The 19,920-nt window shown below is 33.1% G+C and overlaps 2 protein-coding genes across 2 annotated transcripts in view; both read right to left on the reverse strand.

The window, feature by feature from the left end:
• LOC123704339 (putative fatty acyl-CoA reductase CG8306) overlaps positions 1 to 8,249 on the reverse strand; it is a 28,624-nt gene extending 20,375 nt beyond the window's left edge. Inside the window, exon 1 of the mRNA XM_045652685.1 lies at positions 8,166 to 8,249. The gene's annotated coding sequence lies outside the window, so the exon portion shown is untranslated. The remainder of the gene's footprint in view (positions 1 to 8,165) is intronic.
• Positions 8,250 to 11,045: 2,796 nt separating this feature from the next.
• Positions 11,046 to 19,742, reverse strand: LOC123704254 (tRNA pseudouridine synthase Pus10). Its single transcript, XM_045652563.1, has 12 exons — positions 19,568 to 19,742; positions 18,789 to 19,078; positions 17,539 to 17,648; positions 16,764 to 16,897; positions 16,004 to 16,105; positions 15,281 to 15,399; positions 14,171 to 14,284; positions 13,543 to 13,645; positions 12,874 to 12,980; positions 12,361 to 12,457; positions 11,756 to 11,942; positions 11,046 to 11,234 (listed from the first exon to the last, which is right to left on the reverse strand). The coding sequence occupies exons 1-12, from the start codon at positions 19,688 to 19,690 to the stop codon at positions 11,056 to 11,058; spliced, it is 1,665 nt and encodes a 554-aa protein (XP_045508519.1). The 5' UTR covers positions 19,691 to 19,742; the 3' UTR covers positions 11,046 to 11,055.
• Positions 19,743 to 19,920: the final 178 nt, after the last annotated feature.

Below are 19,920 nucleotides of genomic sequence, written 5' to 3' on the forward strand. Positions count from 1 at the left end.
TGATCTTACAGACGCGCTGACAAATTTAGTCTACCATTTCTAGTTTAGACCTCTAAGTACCAATATTAAAACGAATGGATTATCATCACATCATCAAAACTCAGATGTAATGGAAGATCACAATAACATAGAAAATTCAATAGGTGTTGAGAACTAAACAAACACAAGTAACAGAGACGCGAAGAATAAAAAAAGAGGACGAAAACGATAATTCGTTGATGCTTTCCCTTTTCGACGTATTGTTAGGGTACATCACCAATCTGCAAAAAATAAAACTGATGATTCCCAATTGCTGATTAAAAATGAAAAACAAATAATCGACAACAGTGGTGAAAATTTGCTGATCACAATGAAACATCCTTCAGTGGTAGCAGATTTACTCATTTAAAATGTAAAGGAGAGGAGGACAGGAAAACATTATGAATGTGGATGGTGGATTGTATACAGGGTGTAATCGATAAGTATATGCAGGCGATTATGACGTTATTATTGCAGGTATCAAAAAACTTAAAACTGATATCGAAATTACTTTACCTAATGAGCAAAATGACAATTATAACTTTTTAAAAGTATAACGAGAAATATCTAAAAAAATTACTTTATACATTCCCATATCAAGAAGGGAAAATGGGACTAGTAAGTAGAAGTTAAATGTCTAATTCCGGCCAAATACATGAATGCGGAAGATGCGGTTAAAAATAAAAAATTTAATATTTGAAATACAATGCAAAAAAATAACACTTTTGTCATAGATAAGAAACATGACTATTTTTTCCAAATTCAGGGACAACTAAACGTTGCAGAAGCAGAAGCCTGCTTATTTGCTGTTTGGACTGGAGTGAATCATAATCGTCTAATATTAATTTAGTGAGAAACGTCTTCCCAGTTCAAAATGGAGAAATAAACCATACACGCGAACACCGACATCCACGCGGACGGAGTCGCGGGCGGAAGCTAGTCAAAAATAAATATCTTTTGTTTTCATTTGCGCATTTTTCTATTTTATAATTTTTTACACAAACATTACATTTTTTTTATGATATACAAAATTTGATAGAACGTATTCGCAAATTTTGTGTACTGATAAAAAGAATCACCCGGTGTAATATTACCTTATTAACAGACGCAGTAAAATGTCCCTTAGAAATAAGGTGACACTTTACAAAACGGTGGTCCGTCCAATCCTCACTTATAGTAGTGTAGTTTTCGCGCATTGCGCTCCCAGCTCCATACACAAGCTCCAGACGATTCAGTCGCGGTTCATGAGAACAGCGACTGGAGCGCCCTGGTTCGTGCGTAACGTGGACCTACATAGGGACTTAGAACTCCCCACCATAGCCCAATGGATGAAGCAAGCGTCTAAGCGCTACTTCGACAAGGCTAAAAACCACCCTAACCCATTGGTGACAAAGGCCATCGCATACGTCGCGAAACCCGATCCCACTCATCGTCGTAGGCGGCCGAGACATGTCTTGGACGACTCCGACGATGATATTACCAAAGCTAACGCACGGCTAGACTCGGCGATTGAAGCCCAACGTCGAACAAACCGCGACACCGCACACACCACAGCAGAAAGCGTACACCGTCTTCGCCGGCGAAGACGAGGTCCCTTGTTCCGCGTTCCCGCGCCCACCCGGGTGAGCGCCCGTCCGATTAGGGCCCTTCTGGCCTCCTCCACTCAAGCGACAGCTCAAGCCGAGGTTCGTGGTCCCCGTCAAGGGGGGACGCCCTTGTGCATGTCGCTACCAGGGTGAACCTTCAGTTCACCCCCGCGTCCGCGTTAAAATGTAGAAGCCCTTCTGGCTAACATTGAGAAACACCATACAAAAAAAAAAAAAAAACCCGGTGTAATTTTCACGAAAATTGTTTCAAATTGTCATTTTAGGTACTTATTAAGAATATTAAATTATGCATACGAATGATTTAATTTTTAAAAATTAAGTGGAGCAACTTTCCCTTAGTACATTTGTATTATTTACATATAGGATGACAGGATGCATTTGTTTGCACTACTAGACCAAACCCTTAAGTACATATTAATTTTAAATATTCGCGTTTCTAGTAATTTTCACAAACAAGTTTTGAAAAAAGAAACTCTATGGTCCATTGCTTTCGTCTGTGAGGACTCGAGAAGAAGTAGACTAAATAGAAACTAGGTATGTATAGTTTCCGGGATAAAACCTATCCTATGTGTTAATCCTAGATACCTTCTATATGTGTGCTAAATTTCATTGTAATCGGTTCAGTAGTATTTGCGTGAAAGAGTAACAAACACACACATACACATCCTCACAAACTTTCGCATTTATAATATTAGAAGGATAGGATAGGATAGGAAGGATTAATGAAATGTGATCTATATTCTGTGCATTTATGTTTATGCATACAAATAAGAAAAAAAAATATGGTGCAATATTTGCTGGTGAAAGTATTTTACATTTGGTCGTTAAAACAAATGTTAGACGTTTTATTAAATAGCACCGTTTAATTAATTCAATACTGTGCAGGGTGTCCCACTATTGGTATCACAGACCACAGAAATCTCTATGATTGGTATACCACGCAATAAATACATAAACAACAAAATTACGTCAAAATTTTTTTGCTAAATTTTTCCTGAAAATCCATCTTTTATTCTCTAGCTTCGCGCAGCCGGCATAATATACCGCTTCTCTAATGTGAGCATTTGGCTATGAAAATTGGCCAAAAAATGTGTCTGGAATTTTACAAGTATTTTTTACGTACTCTGCGTAGGTATGCAAAACTATAACCTCCTTTGAACTTAGTATACCAACAGTGGGACACCCTGTATAGTTATGTCACTAATTTTTTGTCACGGTTTTTTAGAAATCTACAGGACCACACCTACCCAGCAAGCCCTATCCAGCATCTATACAGCCTACAAATGGGCAGCGAAGTCTCCGTAATTGTGTTAATTAGGATCCCGTTTTACGGTTTACCCTTTGACTACGGAACCCTAAAAACAATTTTGTCACATGTATAGGTTAACGACCCTTTACATAAAAGGTAAGTATGTTATTGTTACAGAGTTTCGTCATTCATTTTGTTTCACTTTTATTACCTTACATATTTGTGTCGCGGAGGCTAAAGGTTTTTTAAAGATGAAAATAAATCGTCCAAATGTACCCGCATAACTTCCGAATGAGTACACCAAACTGGATTCGATCGACCTCAAAAAAGTAGGTTTTCAGTTCGACTTTATTTTTATAATTAAACACACAAAAACTATATTATATTGTCATTTATGTTAAAATTAAATTTATATATTTACTTGAAATCTTAGCTTGAAATATATCTACATAATGCAATACTAATTTATCAATATGTGTAATACGGTAATACTAGCTTTCAGCCCGCGGCTTCGCCCGCTTTGTCTAAAACCTAATAAAATAGGTATTAAGTATATACTAAAACCTTCCCCTTGAATCACTCTCATCTATTAAAAAAACCGCATCTAAATCCGTTGCGTAATTTTAAAGATTTAAGCATACAAAGGGACAAAGGGGCAGAGAATGCGACTTTGTTTAATAAGTACTATGTAGTGAAGTAAGTACTTAACTATCTAAATTCTAATGTAAGATATTTTATAATAATTGTATTTTCTCAAGTGCTTATAATATTACCTATTTAGTTATTTTTGCGATATTATAACATTCATTCAAACTCAAACATTTATTTATTCAATTAGACTTCTTCTAGAAGCACTTTTAAATCGTCATTGCATATTTTTAACATTTACCACCGATTCGGAAAGCAGTATCTATGGAGAAGAACCGGCAAGAAACTCCATAATCCATTGAGTTGTGATATTCAATGGTTAATTTGGCTTTCTTAGTCATAGTAATCCATACTTAACATGCACTAAATGCATCTGGAATTTTATAAGTATTTTTACGTACTCAGCGTATGCAAAACTATAACCTCCATTGAGCTTAGAATACCGACACGGCCGGCGTGACACCCTGTATATTACGGAAAACCTAGGCTGCTATGTTAGCGGATACTCAATTTAAATATCGTGCCTATAAACGTGACCATAGTGAATATTTAAGATCATTACAGCCTATATAATTTCTAACTTATTTAAATAAAAAGAAAGTGTGAATATAATATGAATGGAATTGTTTATAAATTTTTTCACTCATAAACTTCATTATTATAGTCACAGTATTGTTTTGAGAATGTGTTCTTGAAGGAAGAAGTTGGAAAGTTATTAAACAACATAAGTGAAGTTCCATGTAACTATGTCATGTCGTTTAATTAATTATTAAAAAAATAATAAATATTATATAATATAATTATGTTATAAATCATAAATAACAATTAACTGATTAAAGACATTATATCTCAATAAGTTTTATAATTTCTAAAGTGGGATTATTTTGTTCGACTGTTAAAATTGAATTCCAAATCTACCTACTCGAATGATATGTTAGTCGAGTCTAACTCGACAGGACTCGACTAACTGTCGAGATAGATTTTATTGTTAAATGTTTTATATAGCGACATCATATAGAAAGAGCTATATAAATAAATAGATTATAGAAAGTAACTGTGTACTATTTACACACAGTACATTTTCTCTTGAAGCACTAAATCTCTTGTGGTCTAAGCCACTTTCTAGACCATTTCAAATGTCTTGACTCAAAGTGAGCTGTCAATAATAAGCCGCATAATTAAGACTTAATGGACTAATATCTTTGTGTAAAACTAGTTTTCCGACCACGGCTTCGCCTGCGCAAAAGAAAAACCTGCGTCGTACGCATACATCGTCGTCTAACATTTAAAAGTTTACATAAACATAACCAAGTAAGTTCCATTTTTCTCGTATATTGATTTAAAAATCAAACATTACCTAATAAAAATATTGTACATAATTACCTATGTCATCACATTGAATTACAATTTTTACTATTACAATCTTAGATTAGGAAGTATTATACTCTGTAATTCTATTAAAGCAATTGATATTTTTGGGGTGGTCTAGTCAAATCTCATCTAACCTTCCGTTACGTTTTCAAAAAACTGAAAAAAGAACACCTTACGTAATTTATGGACGCCCCCTAACTCGTGTGAAATCAAACGCAAAAAAATACTACACCACAATATCATAAAATAACTACACGATGGAAATTTCCATAACAGACCATGCCTACTAGTTATGCAAGAAATATAAATATTATCTTTCGTAACGCGCCATTTTAAAGATATATCGATTATTAAACTATTAATGGCACGAAAACCTTCCGTATGTTTTCGCGGACGCTCTATCAGCCATGTGTAACAAAAAAACGTAAATATTCAACTACCTAATTTTAGATTTACACGTGTTTTTATTTTTAACTTCTAGTATCATAGTATGTCTTGATGAATAAGACTAGTGCGGATATTTATTATTTACTAGCTTTCCACCCGCGGCTTCGCCCGCGCAGTCCAAGAAAAACCCGCATAGTTCCCGTTTCCGTGGGATTTCCGGGATAAAAGCTATCCTTTTTCCTTTCTCGGGTACCAAAATATCTGTATACCAAATTTCATGCAAATTGGTTCAGTAGTTAAGGCGTGATTGAGTAACAGACAGATAGACAGAATTACTTTCGCATTTATAATATTAGTATGGATGCTTAATCCTATTTCCTACTAATATTATAAATGCGAAAGTTTGTGAGGATTTGTATGTGTGTGTTTGTTACTCTTTCACGCAAATACTACTGAACCGATTACAATGAAATTTAGCACACATATAGAGGGTAACTTGGATTAACACATAGGATAGGTTTTATCCCGGAAATCCCACGGGAAATGGTACTATGCGGGATTTTCTTTGAAAACGTGGGCGAAGCAAAGGAAGAAAATCCGGTAGTTTTAAAAATTTAAGCCTTATTTAAGCATAGAAAGGGACATGGGGACAGAGAAATCGACTTTGTTTTATTTCTAAAATATAATTATGCTATCAGATTCTGGTAGACCTATACAGAATAACACCTACTACTATACCTGCTGCAGGGGCAATATTGGGTCGGAGCAATTTCAGTTGTTCTCAAAATTACTTGCCTATACATATCACAATTTATGAGCCAATTAAGGGACCAATTTCAAAATTGGCCCTGCTGCAGGTATGTAAGTAGCCGGTTTAACAAAACCCCTTTAACAGTTATAGCGATTGTAATGCGACTTTCGCTGTCACTTGGTTAAACGCCTTATACAAAACTAGCTGTTGTCCGCAGCTTTGCCTGCGTGGAAAAGATAAATAAACATGATACAAATTTTCATCCCCTATTTTATCCCCGTGGGGGTAGAATTGATCAAAATCCTTTCTTAGGGGACGCCTCCGTCCTAACATCTACCTGCATGCCAAACAGCCCGATCCGTGCAGTGGTTTGGGCTGTGCGTTGATAGATCACTATATCAGTCACCTTTGAGTTTTATTTATATTTGATACCAAGATAAAATATACAGACACAGAATGGATATAAAATTAATCGTAATTTACATACAAATACATATATAATTTCTGTCTAGACTAGCGTCGTATAATACTCTACAATATCTCGAATATACTATAGGTACTTAAAATACTTAATATACTTAAAATACTTAAATAAACTATTCGAGATTTTTTGTTGCAGTTTAATAACAAGATAATTTTTCGGAAAAATACTCTGTTTTTACTGCAATAAATATTGTAAAAAGTATAAAATTATTCCTTAAAGAGACCGCCATCTTGGATTTAATTTGACGTTACATAAAATGAGTGGACAATCATTACATTAAAATAATAGTGTGTGTTGTATACCTATAATTTAACATATTACAAGCTTATTAGTAACTAGCTTTCCGCCCGCGGCTTCGCCCGCGTTTTCAAAGAAAAACCCGCGTCGTTCCCGTTCCCGTAGGATTTCCGGGTTAAAACCTATTTTATGTATTATTCCAAGATAAGAACTTTATTACCTTACTAGGTAGTTAGTAATTAAAATATAATGTTAATGGGAACTTCAAATATCACATACAAACACACATTACCTAAACAGTATGTTAATTCGTTTTTTATTCTTGTGTTGTGAGAAAATTCCCACCGACAAGGTTTTAACTTTTAAGATAATACACGTACTTAGGTAGGTAAATAATGAAGCAAAATCTAACATTATGCACTTGCTGCGACAAAAATGCATAAAAAGAGAAAGGTTATGTTGCAATTCGGAATATTTTCTTCCGCTGCCCTTATTTAATAAACTTGTAATTAAACGTATTGCGTATAATAGTAATTTAAAAAGTTATGGCGGGAAATGAATACGTCATAGGTAATTAATGTCGAAACTTGTGCGTGATAAAAAATGATGATTCTTGTTTTAGGCGGGAAAGTCAGATGTTAAATAGTTAAATACAGATAAATAATGCACAGTAGGTATGTGTTAAAGATATTAAGTATAAAACATTGAAAATTTTATACTGTCAAGTGAGGTAGGTAGATAATTTAAAATTATACAAGCCGGTTTTATTATCCAGTTGCAATGATTGTTACTAATTATATTAGACGCAGAGGTCGTCAATTATAATGTTATTACCTACGTAGAATCTACAAGGGAATAAAATTGCAGCTTTTGGCTATATTAAGTAACATAAGTTTATAAGTTGAATGTTAACTTGTACACTAAAATTAAAGTGAATTGGTCTGTTTAAAGGTACTTAATTGTTCTTTAATTAAGTACCTTTAAACAGACCAATAATATTTTAACAGACCATAAATAATTGTTATTTATTTAAACTTTACTGATTTAATGGAACTAGCCTACTTATTTAATACTACTAGCGAACTTTGTGTGAAGTAGTAAGTACCAGTAAGTACATAATAATATTATGTACTCCATACAAATTTACGCTGAGATGAGATGAGAGAAGTTCAACAGCTCTACTACGCTTTATATTTTTTGTGTACATAATACACCTTATTCCAAACAGTATATAAATATTGAATGAATGATCAAAACCACACAAATATTACAAATATTCGATTTCTATTGACTGACCACTAAACATAGTTTCACCGTGCAAACAAAAATATGCATGCTAATTTGACATTACACACGGCTATCTGTCGTCAGCCTTTGCCTGAGTGAGTGAAAAAAACACAAACTTTCACTTACCAAAAAGGATTTTATTGACAAATCACAAGAAAACAAATGAAATTCAACAGCACGTGCACACAACGCGATGGTTTAAATCTGACTGGTTTTTACAGTTGAAATGGGATACCAGATGCGATATTTTCCATTGCAACACGGATTATTTTTTAGGTCATATGCATAAGTTGTTATTTGCTTGAGAAGTTTTATTGCATTTATTAACAAAATTTGATTTAATAAAGAGTCGTAAGAAATACTTATTGACAAGTGATTAATTTATCTTATAGGTTATGTATGATTGAAATATTACTTAATCAAAAAAATAAACTTTGTTAAATTAACGATACTCTGTAAAGCCTACAAAATTATATTACAAATTTAATATACCTAATACAATTTACGTTGATATGAAAATGAAAATGAAAATATATTTATTTCTCATACACACAGTTTTCATATACAGAAAATGGATGAGTCCTCCTAGTAAGTTTACAAAAACCTGTGTCAGGAGGACCCGCTCTTCCTTAACTAGAGTTTACTTGAAACATAATACGTGTGCAGATGTATGTCTGTGAGTGAGTGTGTGTGTATGTGTGTGTGTATGTGTGTGCACGTGTGTGTGTGCGTGTGTGTGTGTGTGTGTGTGTTTGTGTGTGTGTTTGTGTGTGTGTGTGTGCGTGTGTGTGTTTGTATGTTTGGGTATGTATGAGCTATTAAAAATTATAAAATGTAGTGTAGAAGCGCCTCAGTATCCTCATAGGAAAGTGTTTTCAAATATTGAATAACTGTTTTTTTAAAGTCACGATGATTAAGTCTATGTATATCTAAAATATTATTAAGACGATTATAGAGGTAGATGGACCTAGCTTTAAATTGGTGTTTAGCAAAAACTGTTTTAGTACATATGGTGATATGGTGATATGATAAATGAAATAAGCTCTTTATTCCATACTAATATTATAAATGCGAAAGTAACTCTGTCTGTCTGTTACTCAATCACGCCTAAACTACTGAACCAATTTGCATGAAATTTGGTATGGAGATAATTTGATACCCGAGAACGGACATAGGCTACCTCTTATTGCGAAATATGTACCACGGGCGAAGGCGGGGCGGACCGCTAGTTATGAATAAAATAATTATTCACATATTGTAGAGATTTAGTTACTGAAATGTATCTATATTTGTATTGATTAATACTGAGATAAGAGATTACACTTAATTGTACAAACAAAATAATAAGATTTAAAATACCTAAACTTATTGCAGTTAAAATTTTTCTTGTTAAGGTTTACGTCACAATTATAGTTTTCTGTTAATTACGTATGTAGGTTTAAAGTATACTCAGAATGAGTTTACTTTCATTATTACAAATAAGTAATTAACATATTCTTATTAAATAAAACTTTTTTTATGATTTTTTAACTGGCAACAAAAACATTAAGAATCTCGCCTACACGAGCGGGCAAATTGTTATTCAACACACGCATAAATATTTAGCACTCGCTAAAAGGCTTTGTGATATAGAAATTTCTTATTTTCTGAACATAATAATATATGGTATTTTTTGAAATATACAGCCTAGTTGGGCGTACATACCGTTTACTTTTTGATTTAAAATTTAAATAAATTTTATTTTAACGGTACCTACTGTTAAGTTGCTTCCTGCATTAATTGAATTTATGTCTATATTTAAAATCTTAAATTTATATTATATACCTCTAAGCGGCTGTAAAAAATTGATATATTTTTAGCGTAGAGATAGCTTTCAATATGTCACAGGAAGATAGGTAAGTATGGATTCTATTAAAAAAAACAAATGGAACACGGTGTCACTATAAATTAGTTATTTCATCTTGATCTATCTGTATAACAAAATCTATCTTAATATATCTAGCAGTCCAGTCGTATTAGAATAACAGACAACTTCATTTAATTTAAATTGTGTAAATTTTCATGCCACCATTTGTATCGAGAAATTATTTAAATTAGGTACTGTTAATGACGTCATCTCCATCAAAGTACTTTTTGTGTTATTATTACGCATATCATCGCATATTCATTAAAATATCTATTAGCAATTTAGAAATATTCAAATAGACTATACCTACGTGTAGGTACAATTTCAAAATAATTTATTGGTGTCAATATTGTATTCATTTACTTCCTCAAATTAATATAATTTATTTACTCTAGATTTCTCTTAGAAGTGCTTTTAAGTCTTCAAATCTAACGGCCTTACTTATAAAATGTTACCCATTCGCTATGCAATGGATTAATCATTGCAATAACCTGTCTTGTTTTTATGATTGACGTTTCATGTGAGCAACAGCAGGACACAGCTATTGTATAAAATGGTAGAAATTTAGGTATCCACTTTTTATTATTAAGGCCGTAAGCGTCTTCTTCAGTATATGGGTTCAGAAAGCAATCCATACTAATATTATAAATGCGAAAGTAACTGTCTGTATGTCTGTCTATTACTCAATCACGCCTAAACTACTGAACCAATTTGCATGAAATTTGGTATGGAGATATTTTGATACCCGAGAAAGGACATAGGCTACCTTTTATTGCGAAATATACCACGGGCAAAGCCGGGGCGGACCACTAGTTTCTAATAAATTATCTTTAAAATAGTTATTATTTTATTAGGTACACACATTCACGCAAAAGAAAACTGTAAATTACCCAAATTGTGAGCGATTCTTGATGGGTTAGTTTCTACAATTATATTATTTTTACAGTTTAATAAAGATTTTTATTTATTATTATTTAGTTAGGTATAATTAATATACTTAGTTAAAAAAAGTCGCCTCTTCATGACATTGACGGTATTGCCATGACGCCATGACATTTTACTCTAAACAAAAGGCTTTGTCAAATAAAACACACTTTATAAAAAAACAATTTATTCCCGTATCGGCCAATCCAAGTGCACCCTAGTGACGTCTAGAGCGAGCAAGTCTATATCCGCTCGCAACAAGTGCGAGAGGGACGGCCTGCTTCTGGCTAGTTCCCCGTGCAACCACTCCTTTACGTATGTGCCCGCTGATGTTACTAGATGTGCTCGGAATAGTTGCGGGTATTCTGTGAAATTTGTAACCCTGAATTAGCACATGATTTAAATACTGGATAGAAAGGGCAATTTTATATGTCGATTAATGTTTATTTCATTTTTTAATATTGATTTCGAACCAAAAATGTGATAACATTAAAAAGTCATGCAAGAAAATTTGTAGGGCGATATTTATTCACCAGTTGAATTATGTAAATTCAAAATTCAATTTTCTAGTAATTTTTTTAAACATTATTTTATGAATTTTATCGTCCGGATACAGGCTAGTTTTACCATCACAAACACCTGGGTGAAGGTCCTGCATTGACACAACTTCCAGTTATTGAAGTGAAACTTCTTTATCGGGGTTGGAAAAAAATTTCGTGTAACATTTTTTCGTTACGCGCGAAATTTTTCCGTTACGCGCCATCTTTTTCTTATTCTACCACGCATGATTCGACGTATTTCTGTAAATTATTTTTTGAAAAATAAGGTCATAAAGAAGTTTCACTTATAGTACACGCTCACATTTTTTTTAACTTATTTAACTTACCGGGCACCATTTCAGCGCTCAAATCCAAAATTTGCCTCGATCTATTGATCAAAGGCCGCCGGTGCAAAACTCGTATCGGCGTTTTCTGTTTAATGTTTATCCTAGCCGGATCATTGAGTTCCGTATTACGGTACGTGTTTATGAATTCTATGTCTTTTTCTGTTACTTTTATAGGAGCTGTTGTGTCCTGAAAATAATTTATATGATTAATGTAAAAAAAGAGGACCAAACGTTTTATATTTCGTTAAAAATCCGTTAAAAAGGTCTTTAATTTCTAAAACTAAAGGCAAAAATCTATAATAATATCATAAACTGTGCCCCGCGGTTTTACCCGCATTGCTCCGCTCCTGTTTGTCTTAGCGTTATGATATATTATAGCCTCTTGAATCACTCTATCCATTAAAAAAAACTGCATCAAAATCCATTGCGTAGTTTTAATTATATATAAGCTTAAATCATTTAAACTACGCAACGGATTTTGATGCGGTTTTTTTTAATAGATAGTGATTCAAGGGGAAGGTTTTAGTATATAATTTATTAGGTTTTAGACAAAGCGGGCGAAGCCGCGGGCGGTTAGCTAGTGCTTTTATATAGTTCAAACTTACATCATCATCAAATTTCGAATGTGTAAGCTTAATGCATAACGCTTCATATGTCTTGCATTTTGTCTCTTCGCCTTTCTTCAGTTGTATTAAATCATCTCTGAAAATAATTATAATTATTTATGTATATTTATTATTTTATTAATTATTCACTTGTAATGTATAAAAAAGGTAGCTAAACTTAACACAACATAAGCTTCATTTTAACACTCAAGAAAATGTATCGAAAATATTTAAAAAAAATCAAGCAAAAATAAGCTTTATTTCCCTTAAAATAAGGTACAACCAACACAACAAAATATGAACAAGAAAATTAAGCAAAAATGAACCTTATTCACCTAAAATAAAGTACAACACATCTAAATATATACAAAAAATCAAGTAAAAATGAACCTTATCCCCCTTAAATAAGGTACAATAAAAAAACAAGCAAATATGAACCTAATTCCCTATAAAATAAAGCACATACTCACTTATAAATTTATAAATATAAATACATACTCAGAACATACTCACTTGCTAACATAAGTTAGTGACTTGACAACTACGTCACCGCTTTTGCTTATTTCAGCACAAGCCTGTTCCAATTCTTCTAATTTTAATTGTCTTAACGGATCGGAAATCTGCAAAATTAATATAAATATTTATATACATACTTATTATAAAAAGGAAAACTTTGTTTGTTTGATTGTAATGAATAGGCTAATAAACTACTGGACCGATTTTGATGAAATCTGGCACAGACAATCTTTAGACCCTGAGAAAGAACATTGGCTTTTTATTGCGAAATATGTACCATGGGCGAAGCCGGGGCGGACCGCTAGTATTATTATAAAAGTGACTCGGGTTTTGAGATATTCGAGATTCTTCGATAATTCTATAAAATTACACCTTCTACCACTCTTTTTGGGGCATTAAATACATATTAAATTCCTAATACAATGAGTCAAGAGCGTTAATTCATAACTACAAAAATCCATACATTTTTGGCATCTATCTGTTAGTGAAACTCCCGTCAAAATCGGTCCAGCCGTTGCAGAGATTAGCCAGAACAAACAAGCCAAAAATTATAAATACATATATGTATTTAGTAAAAAGCGGTTATTTTCATATTACAAACAGACACTCGCAAGTTTATTATCAGTATATATGAGTCGAGTATTATGATAAAAATATTGATGATACCTCAATAGCAAACGGTCTTCCATCCCCCAAACATCTGACATCGACATCTTCTCGACCGGCCGCTATGAATTTTAATCGACTCTCTACATCACTATCTGAGAAACTGTAAACAATATTTATTTTTATGTAAAAAGGTGTATAGATAAATAATCTATACTAATATTATGAAGCTGAAAAGTTTGTTTGTTTGAACGCGCTTATCTCGGGAACTACTGGTCCGATTTGAAAAATTCTTTCAGTGTTAGATAGCTAATTTATCGAGGAAGGCTATAGGCTGCGACCAATAGGAGTGGAGACACGGGGGTGAAACCGCGCGGAGCAGCTAGTATATAGATAAAGATAAATAATATCACTTTTTATGGTGTAAAAAGTAATATTATTTATCTTATAGAAAACTAGTGGTCCGCCCCGGCTTCGCCCGTGGTACATATTTCGCAATAAAAGGTAGCCTATGTCCTTTCTCGGGTATCAAAATATCTCCAAACCAAGTTTCATGCAAATTGGTTCAGTAGTTTAGGCGTGATTGAGTAACAGACAGACAGAGTCACTTTCGCATTTATAATATTAGTAGGGATTGTAAATCCAACATTATAAACAACAACAGAATAACTTAATTAACATCACTTACTTGAATAACTTAGCCAGTGGCGCGAATATAATTTCCTGTACCGAAGTTGGTAGGACTCTTTTGCCGTCTAGCACCCACGGCGATTGGGGTAGGTTTCTGCTTAGTTTTATGTACCTTGAATTAGAGTATTAGTATTAGTAGTATATTGTACGAGAAATAGTATAAGTATGGCCAAACAACAACAAAATTGCGTATTAAGAGTTAGCGCGCAAGAGCAACTTTTGTCTCGTTCACTATTTTGTCTCTCCCATCAACTCTATGGGCTAGTAAGAAAGTGCACGCACGTAGCGACGCAACTCCCCATACAGTTGATGGGAGAGACTCAATAGTGAACGAGACAAAAGTTGCTCTTGCGTGCTAGCTCTAAGTAAACAACTGAATTCAACAATATGTTCTGTATTAAAAAAAATAGGATAATATTTTAATTATAGAAAATATGTGATTATTTTTATTTTTGACAATAACTTTCAATATAATTTTTAAGATATAAAAACCGTTTTATCTACATAAATCTTCCAAAAAATCTTATCAAAATCAATGTCGACAAAAAAAAACAGAAATCCTTAAAAATAAAAAAACACATGATCCCTCGTAAAAACCAAACTTAAAAAAATACTTCAGGCTAGCAGTGTTGCTAGTGATGCATTCTACAGGGTGTCCCACTATTGGTATACTAAGCGCGAAGGTACTTGTAGTTTTGCATGATCACGTAAAAAATACTTAAACAACAAAATAACGTCAAAAATTTTTTGCTAAATTTTTCCAGCAAATCCATGTTTTCTTCTCTAGTTTCGCGTAGCTGGCATATACCGCTTCTCTAATGTGAGCATTTTGTCTATGAAAACATAATCTTAAATGATAGCTCACGTGCTGGTGGCAAAGTTGGACGGGTTGCTTGTTATGGGTCTACATATAGAGCATATAGAGTTTTAAGAATTCATTTATTTGAAAAAAAAATGCGTCTGGAATTTTATCACTATTTTTTACGTACTCAAATATGCAAAACTATAACCTCCTTTGAGCTTTGTATACCAACAGTGGGACACCCTGTATACTGCCTGTAGTGTTGCCAATGTACAAAAAACTCACAAAAACCCACAAAAAACCCACCTCCCCGCCAAATAAGCCGGCGCATGCGCGCAAACAACGCTCACGCACTGCGCGTGCTCTTGCGCCGCGAGGTTCGCACCGCACGCTAGCAGTGATGCTAATGTTGCGTTTTCTAGAGCCTGGTGTGAAAAAATACGACCATCTTTAAAAAAAAGAGTGTGTGTACTTATGTACACGCGTTAGAAGTTATACTTCTTTTGCGTATGGAAAAAAAATAGTAGAATATACAACTTGAACATAGTTATCAATTTTCATACCACATAGCTAACTTCATGCTGTTAAATTTATGTGTCGGTGTGCGCGCGCATCGTAAAAATTCACTCTCATCATTTTTCTCCATCGCGCCAAAAGAAGTATAACTTCAATTAAGAGATTTAATGATACCAGATGGAGTTTGTACAAAAAATATTATTTATATGTATAAATAATAACACCGTGGTTAGATTAGCATCTTATTGCTATATGTGATCACAATGTTGCGTTCTATAGTGTTGCCATAAAACAATAAAAAATACGAAAATTTTGTAAATAAAATTTGGATTCCAAAAATCTAATTAAAAAAAGGTAATTAATAAAGTTATTTAATGGTTAAAATAACATTGTATTTAGAAGTTTATATCACCTACTAATAATAATAACAGACTATAGTCTAGTACGGGACCATCGTTTTTGTATATTTTGTAATTGTGGTTGTCAAATAAAGATATTTTTATTTTTTTTTACCTGTTCAACAGATTGTCTTGTGAATTCTGTGGGGAATCTCCTTTTCTGTTTACTGCGAGATATGAACAAATCCGCCGACACTATTTTGAGGATTTCCAATTCCTGAAAAAACACAAAATATGAAAAAAAAATGAACGTTATGAAAAAAACTTGTCTACGATTACTTGTCTACTATTATACAATACAAAATTATATTACGAGAAAATTTAATACTTTTTCCGACAAATTAATACAGCAGACAAAAAAAATAAGTTTTTATAAGTAGCATGTATTTAACATATTGTATTTGAACAAATATTATATACATACTAGTGGTCCGCCCCGGCTTCGCTCGTGGTACATATTTCGCAATAAAAGGTAGCTTTAGCTTTCTCGGGTATCAAAATATCCCCATACCAAATTTCATGCAAATTGGTTCAGTAGTTTAGGCGTGATTGAGTAACAGACAGACAGACAGAGTTACTTTCGCATTTATAATATTAGTATGGATTGCAATTGTATTTGAACGCGCTAATCTCGGGAACTAGTGGTCCGATTTGAAAAATTCTTTCGGTGTTAGATGGCCCATTCATCGAGGAAGGCTATAGACTATAATCTATATATCATCTCACTAAGACCAACAGGAGCGAAGCACTGCGGGTAAAACCGTGAGGCGCAGCTAGTACATTCATATAATTTGAATAATGTTTGATTTTACAGACCAACACTCGAAAAGGAACATATCAATAAATCTAATAGAATAAATAAATATTCGAAATACCTGCAAATCATTAGGATAATCCAAATGCACTGTTATAAGGAGCGGTGAGTCCATATCAAACTTTTTATCAATATTGACCGCCACTCGTTCCCTGAATGTCATTTTCCATGCGTCTTTTAGTGGTGTTATTATATCTGAAAATATTTTAATAATACATATAAAACATCGCGTTTAACCAGCATTATTTTTATGGTTGCCAGGAACAGATTGCTTTAATAACTCAGCCCCCGGAATCACAGACACAATAGAAAATGTATTGTGTCGTGGTCGGATCGGGCCGCTCGGGGCTCAATGGGGGCAATAAGGCCGCGTATTGTACTATATTCATGTTTTCCATGTTAAATTATAAATGTTTTTATTACTGGTATTGTACAATAAAGTGTCATAAATAAATAAATATATATGTTTTTGTAACTGGTATTGTACAATAAAGTGTCATAAATAAAACATGCTCAACTAATTTCCAAACTACTGAGATTTGTTAATAATACTTTGATGTAACTCTGGTCAGAAGTGCTGCTAGTAAGTGATAAGGCCTATATTTATTTATTTATTTGTTTTTTTAATTATTTATTCTATTACGTTATAAAGCTTTGTTTGTTTGAATGTGCTAATCTCGGGAACTACTGGTCCGATTGGAAAATTTTTTTCAGTGTTAGATAGCCCATTTATCAAGGTAGGCTTTAGAATATACATATATCAACATGCTAAGAACAACAGGAGCGGAACAATGCGGGTAAACCGCGGGGCACAGCTATTGATACAATATACTCACTTGGATCATAATCTGGGAATGCGTCCTTTATTTTTAACGCAATTATTTTCTCTCGCATTATCGTTGATATGGGAGCTGACAAGCCACATGTGTAAGACTCACATTCATAGCTGAAAAATAAGGTATTTTTTGTCTATAGTTGACTAGTGGTCCGCCCCGGCTTCACCCGTGGTACATATTTCGCAATAAAAGGTAGCCTATGTCCTTTCTCGGGTATCAAAATATCTCCGTACCAAATTTCATGCAAATTGGTTCAGTAGTTTAGGCGTGATTGAGTAACAGACAGACAGAGATACTTTCGCATTTATAATATTAGTATGGATTGACGATTTTGATGTTTGAATCTTGCCAATGAAGTTTCACTTCTGACACGTGCGCTGGGTACACAGTTCTTTTTTATTCTCTACCATGTAGTTAAAATAATATCAGGGGTGTTTAAATTTGTACAAATACATGAAAAGTTTGCTTCCTTGAATCTGCTATGCATGAATAAGTTGTTATAAAAATTAGTTTAGCTATCTCAGAGAAGTATAGCAACAAACACAATGATAAATCTATACTAATATTATAAAGCTGAAGAGTTTGTTTGTTTGTTTGAACGCGCTAATCTCGGGAATTACTGGTCCGATTTGAAAAATTCTTTAGGTGTTAGATAGCTCATTTATCGAGGAAGGCAATAGGCTATATATCATCATGCTACGACCAACAGGAGTGGAGATTTATATATGTGTAACTTTACATTTACATTAAACAATAAAATGCTCATTCTAACTCCACTATGTAAAATAATAGTAGCTTGAACAGGTGTAGAGCATTCTTTTGTTGTTCTTTGTGCGTTCAAAAAGATTCTATGCAATGCGATAATACTGAAGAACACTGAATACAAGTTTTACACTAAAAGATCACAAAAGAATGTTCTTGCTCTAGCTCTATGTTTCGTTTGATGTAAATTCACTGTTAGAATAAGATATTAATAGAAGGTATTCTGGAAGAAATTATATTGCTGGGGTCCGAATGTCGAAAGACGCAGCCCCGAATCCCATCTCTGTATCAAATATTTTGGTACTACTAATATTACACAACAATTTAAACACAGTCTAACTTTAAGCCAGGGATCTGTCACATTAATAGTTGTCTATGTGAAATACGACAAAACCAGATTTAAGAGAACCCGCGCTTAAAGTTAAACCCTGTCTAAAGTTTTTTGTGGTAAGACAGTACATGTTTAAATTTTAAAATATTCAACATACTTTTTCTTCTGAAATATTTCCTTTATGCTGCAAATAGTGTGGTCCCAATAATCCTCTTGAAGCACACCAAGACAGCTCACGCACACGTCAATCTTTTGTTTCTTATTCGGAGGATATAACGGACTATCATTACACAGAAACGATTCAGAATTCCGTTTATTTTGTGTTGAATCTTCTGATGGATTTGTTTGCATGTTTGTTTGTGTAGTGATGATTGATTCTTCTAAATTGGACGTTTTTACAGTATTCGTAAAAATAAGTGGTTCGTTATTTTTATCTGCATCTATGTACTGAAAAATATAATATGCATGTATGTTAAATATTGTTTGTTGCGTGAAAAATTGTATATAAACTCTTATTATTCGAAAAATTATTATTATTCAAATACTTTGTGAAAATTGGTTTGGCTGAATGGATTTGTGTCTCTTTCAAGCTAAAATAGTGGCGATAATGATTATTTCGCAAATTTACAATTTGATTTACGCATATACTTTTGAAGCTTGTGGGAAATTTATTATTATTAACAATACCTACATATTATTACGTTTAAAAAATAAGATTTGTTTAATTAATGAGCGCTATTATTGTTTTTTGTAATAGATTTTTTTTATATCAACAATTACCGGTCGCTCAAACATCGTGTGCAAATAAAAAATAACAAAGATTGGTAAACACATTATTGGAGTATCCCATTTCATTATTTGTAGAAAAAGTATAATCGCTTCTATATAACGTTATTATTCATGCATATATTGTAATATTATTTTATATTTACAAACCTTCTCTGCACATTTTTTAACATCAGTGTAAACACTGGGCTTTTTATAGCCCATAAATCTAAAACAGCACACATCACAACATCCAAGCTCCTTACAAAACTGATAAAGAGGTTTGTTATCCATTTCGAAAACTTTATAACAATAGTAGAGATATAATTTTAAAAATTTAAAATGCTACACCTTGTGCTACACCAAGAATTTAAAGGTTAAAATTTAAAATCGATTACCGACTACCGTGAACCATATGTCATCTGTCATTGATAACAAACGTCAATTGCGTTCCAATACACGCATAGCATGTAGCATGTATAAATAAAATCTTACTCTGAGCATATTATGCTGAGCCAATGCTG

The sequence above is a fragment of the Colias croceus genome, chromosome 29 (genome assembly GCF_905220415.1).
Source record: "Colias croceus chromosome 29, ilColCroc2.1".
NCBI classification, from domain to species: domain Eukaryota; kingdom Metazoa; phylum Arthropoda; class Insecta; order Lepidoptera; family Pieridae; genus Colias; species Colias croceus.